At 61.9% G+C, this 4,142-nt stretch overlaps 1 protein-coding gene across 1 annotated transcript; it reads left to right on the plus strand.

The window, feature by feature from the left end:
* Nucleotides 1–3,045: 3,045 nt before the first annotated feature.
* EMIHUDRAFT_235836 (hypothetical protein) lies at nucleotides 3,046–3,485 on the plus strand (the record flags this gene model as incomplete). The annotated part of the gene is made up of 2 exons (XM_005779847.1): nucleotides 3,046–3,254; nucleotides 3,362–3,485. The coding sequence occupies 2 exons, from the start codon at nucleotides 3,046–3,048 to the stop codon at nucleotides 3,483–3,485; spliced, it is 333 nt and encodes a 110-aa protein (XP_005779904.1).
* Nucleotides 3,486–4,142: the final 657 nt, after the last annotated feature.

Below are 4,142 nucleotides of genomic sequence, written 5' to 3' on the forward strand. Positions count from 1 at the left end.
GAGTATCAATCAGAACACAGGCCTGCAGGGCCAGGGCGCAGAGGGCAGGGGGCGCGGCCGCCCGGGCACCGAAAGCCAAAGAATGGCGTCTGGGGGGGGGACCCCCCCATCTTTGTTTACCGAATGCGTCTCTCTGGATTAGAGTGCGTCTAGTAGGCGTCCTACTTAGACGCTCGCTGTCCCTGGACCCTGGTATGCTCGAGCATCCTAAGATGCGCGAGTCCATATTAGTTGCTCCGCGCATCCCGAATTGCTCGCGGCATCTCTCCGATTGGCGTTGCTGTCTCAAAAGACGCGCCGTGCATACTGTGAACAGCGCGTGTCTCAGAAGACGCGCGCATATTTTGAACAGCGCGTGTCTCAACAAAACTCAAGAGATACAAGAGAAGTACACGCACGTTACAAAAGAAAACAAAAGGTCGCGGTGTGGCGAGCGCTGCGCGGCGGGCCGTGCCCCCGGCTGTGCGCCGCGGCCACTGCACTACTAGACGCCAATCCCACAGTCGGTGAGGTCTAAGTTGGTCAACACCGCCTTGCCCGACTTGAGCGCCTCGGCGATGGCGGCGGCGCCCGTTGGGCCGAGGTTGTTAGTGCGGAGATTGAGGTCGGTCAAGACCCCGCTGAAACGTAAAAAGAAATCGTGCCACTAGCAACAGAGTAATAATTCGCGACTCAAGCGCTAGAAAACAACCCAGTCTAATTTTCCAGACTTCACACTCACACTACGGGCAGGAGCCCCACGGCATTCAAAGTGCAAGCACCGGCCCGGTGCCGTGGGTGAGCAACCAACCTGCACCCCACTCGCTCCCTCCCAGACACAACCCGCACACAACCCCCACAGCGTGGACGACTGAGCTTGGCTCGCTGCGCGACATTGAGAAGGGGCCCGAAGGCAGGGAAGAGTCTTCCGCCTCGCGACACGAGGCTTGAAAGAAACTTCTCACACCACACTCGTACACACACACTCGTACATTCTCACTCGACCTCGCCGCACCGGCCCCCCCCCGGCCAGGACCCCTCATCCCCACCCCGCTCAGTCCTCTCTCCCGTTCGCTTTCCGCTGGTTCGGCGACGGGTGCGGAGCCCGCCTCCCCCTCTTCTGCTTCTTCGGCCGTGGCCCCGCCGCTGCGTGACAGGCAGTCGCTGAGTTGAGCGGCTTGTCAGCGGGCAAAGCAAATCCGCAACTTTTGTGGCCTTCTGATGTCGTTTCCGGCCGGTCGCGAATTGGCGGCCACCAGTGGTTGCAACCGACTCCGCGTATAAAGCGGTAAACCCGCTTGAACGCTCAGCCGGCGAAGGCGCCCGGGAGAGGGGGGGAAGGGGGAGGGAAGCTAGAGAGGAAGGAAACGTAGATAGATAGAGAAACACGGAAAGGAAACGAGCGAGACGGGGTTTGGCTGCATACATACATACATGTTTCCTCGCTCACCCCGTCTCGTTTCCTTTCCGTGTTTCTCTACAGCACCCTCTCGTTTCCTCTTTAGTTCCCCGAGGAAACTCCGTGGAAATAAGCTGGTTTGGGCCCAAACAAAATCAGCCAAATCGGCAAAATACCGGGTATTTTGCGGGCATACCTTGAGCACTTGAGCACTGGATAGGGTCGATTCCGCGTGGTACGGGACCCCTCGACCGTCTCGCCCTCCCTCACTGGTGTGTTCATTGGGGGGGGTCATAACAAACGCGGTAACAGGATCGAGGTGCACGCTGCTCGCTGCAGAAGCAGTGTCGTCCCCCCTCTCTCCATCATCTCACACTGAGACGTCGGCGGCGATGGCGGTGTGACCGATCGAGCTACAAGAGGAGCTTGTTCAGCAGGATCCAGGCAATCCGACGCACTACCCTCCAACGGTCCAGCCGGGCCTGATAGCTCCCTGGAAAATCCCGGGTATACCTGGTTCTCGAGGTTCTCGAGGTGGATATCCTTTTTGTTTCGTACGTTCATGAAAGAGAGATCTCTTTCATGAATGTACGAAACGAACAGAAAGGCTCTAACACTCACGCGTCATTTGGGGCCTGGAGCCCTGTTCACGCGCGCGCAAGACGTGCAGACAGGGTTGCCAGGTGAGAGCGAATGGCGCGGTTCACGCCTCGCACAACAGAGAGAGAGATGCGCTCTGCATGGTGGGACATAAAAGAGAGCGAGTACTTGGGCGAGTAGGCCGTGCGGTCGACGCTGCCGCGCGCGACTTTGCGCGCGAGGCGGCGCAGCTTGAGAACGGCGGTGGGCGAGAAGCCGCCGCCGAACGTCTCGTGGTATTGCTAAAAGTCTCTCTCTCAGAAGGCACGCGCATATGCTCTTCTGGTGTAGGTTTGTTGTTGGCAAATCAAGACACAGACAGAGCTCACACAGAATCACTTGGAGCACTTGGAGTGCAGTCATCAACCTCACATCCAGGGCCGGGGAGCTGAGAAGCGCACCCAGCGAGCCGGATGATCGGCATCGGGCTACGGGCTAGAGAGCCCTGACCCCTAGCTAGGGGGGGTGCGCATTCGCAGGGGCCAGGGCAAGGGCCTTAAAGTAAACACGGGTCTCCGAGGGTTGGTTCTGCGCTTTGGGTGTCCCCTAGCGGCGGAACGCCCCCTCTACTCGGAGCTAGTAAACACCAGACACTAGACTAACATGTTTTCTTTCTTTTTCTACTCGGAGCCAGTGAGACGTGGCCACATGACACGCACACAAAAAGAAAGAAAGAAAACAGACAACCCAAGGGAGGGATGGCACACAGAAAGAAAGAAAGAACACAGACAACCCAAGGGAGGGATGGGAGGACGGCACGCCGCCACCACACAGGGATTTTAAGGAGAGGGGTGTGATGCGCTAGCCGTCGCCCACCCTAGGGAGTCTGCCTCTTCCTATCTCTTTTCGCAGCCTCTCGCCGCTTCTCGCTGCAACCTTCATGCCACCTAGGGATGGCACACACTCACACCGCACCCACCCCGCCCGGCCTTTTTTTGAGCTTAGGGGTGTTGCGGCGCTTGGTTTCCGTCGCGGCGGCTTCGGTGCGTCGCCGTTCCCCGCACCGGATTGAGGGCGCCGCCGCGGGTATGGTCAACTCCTGCGGCGAGGATCCTGCGGCCGCAGGAGTTGGAGTTGACGGTGGCGGCAGCGGTTGCCCCGGCTCAAGCGCCACCGCCGTCAGCACTGCCGCAGCGCAGCAGCTCGCCGCGCAGGAGGACTTGCTTGAGCTACCTCCTGGCTCTCTGCGGACGCCGCGTGGCGCACCGGTCGAGTTTGCGAGGCTCAAGGACCTGAGGTGCGCATCGCACCAAGCCGACAGCCCGCCTCTGCCAACCGCGAGAGGCCGCCAACCCTCCTCCGCGCCTCGGCCTCATCGCCTCGTGCCGTGCCGTGCTTCCATAGGGAGAAGGGGGCGGGCGAGTTCTGCAAGGTGTGCGAGGGGAGCCTCGATGTCGATGGCGCCGACTCGCGCCCTCTCCGCGCCACCGAGACGCTCTACCGGATCACCAGCGGCGTGTGTGAGTAGGGACGGGGTTGCGCCGAGTCGCCGTTAAGATGCTCAAGCCAAAGTACGAGGTGAGCGTGCTCCTGTGCACCCCCCCCCCCCCACGGCCACTACCGCCACCGCCAAAGCCCTCCCTCCGCTCGCCGCCCCACTCTCCCTCTCCCGCTCGCTCGCCGCTGCCCCCGCCCTCACCTCCGAGAACAAGTAGACGACACAACAGCGCGCGGGCCTCTGAAGCTGCCGCCGCCTCTGCAGGCGTCGGTGGTGCCACTCGGCGACCTTCGGCGGGAGATCTCGCTCCTGTCTCAGATGTCGCACCCGCACATCGTCGGCTTCGTCGCCCACGGCGCCTAATCTCGCCTCACCTCGCGATATCTCCCTCCCTCCCTCGCTCCCTCGCTCCCTCCCTCCCTCCGTCCCTCCCTCCGTCCCTCGCTCGGTGCCTCTCGGCGCGCCTCCGTCCCTCCGCCCCGCCCCTTCGTCCGCCGGCCGCGCGCCGCGCCCTCCCCGTCGCCGTCGGTCTCCCGCCCGGTCTCCTCGGCGCTCTCTGCCGTAGGTTGCGCACCGCGCCGCGGGTGGCCGTTTGGTTGCTTTGCCCGCTTCGCCCGCCCTCTCAGCTTTCTGCTTCCGACTAAGTCAGACACCGGCAAGGGCGCGCGGTCTGGACCTCTCTTCCCT

Source organism: Emiliania huxleyi (genome assembly GCF_000372725.1).
Source record: "Emiliania huxleyi CCMP1516 unplaced genomic scaffold EMIHUscaffold_225, whole genome shotgun sequence".
In the NCBI taxonomy this organism is placed as follows: Eukaryota; Haptophyta; order Isochrysidales; family Noelaerhabdaceae; genus Emiliania; species Emiliania huxleyi.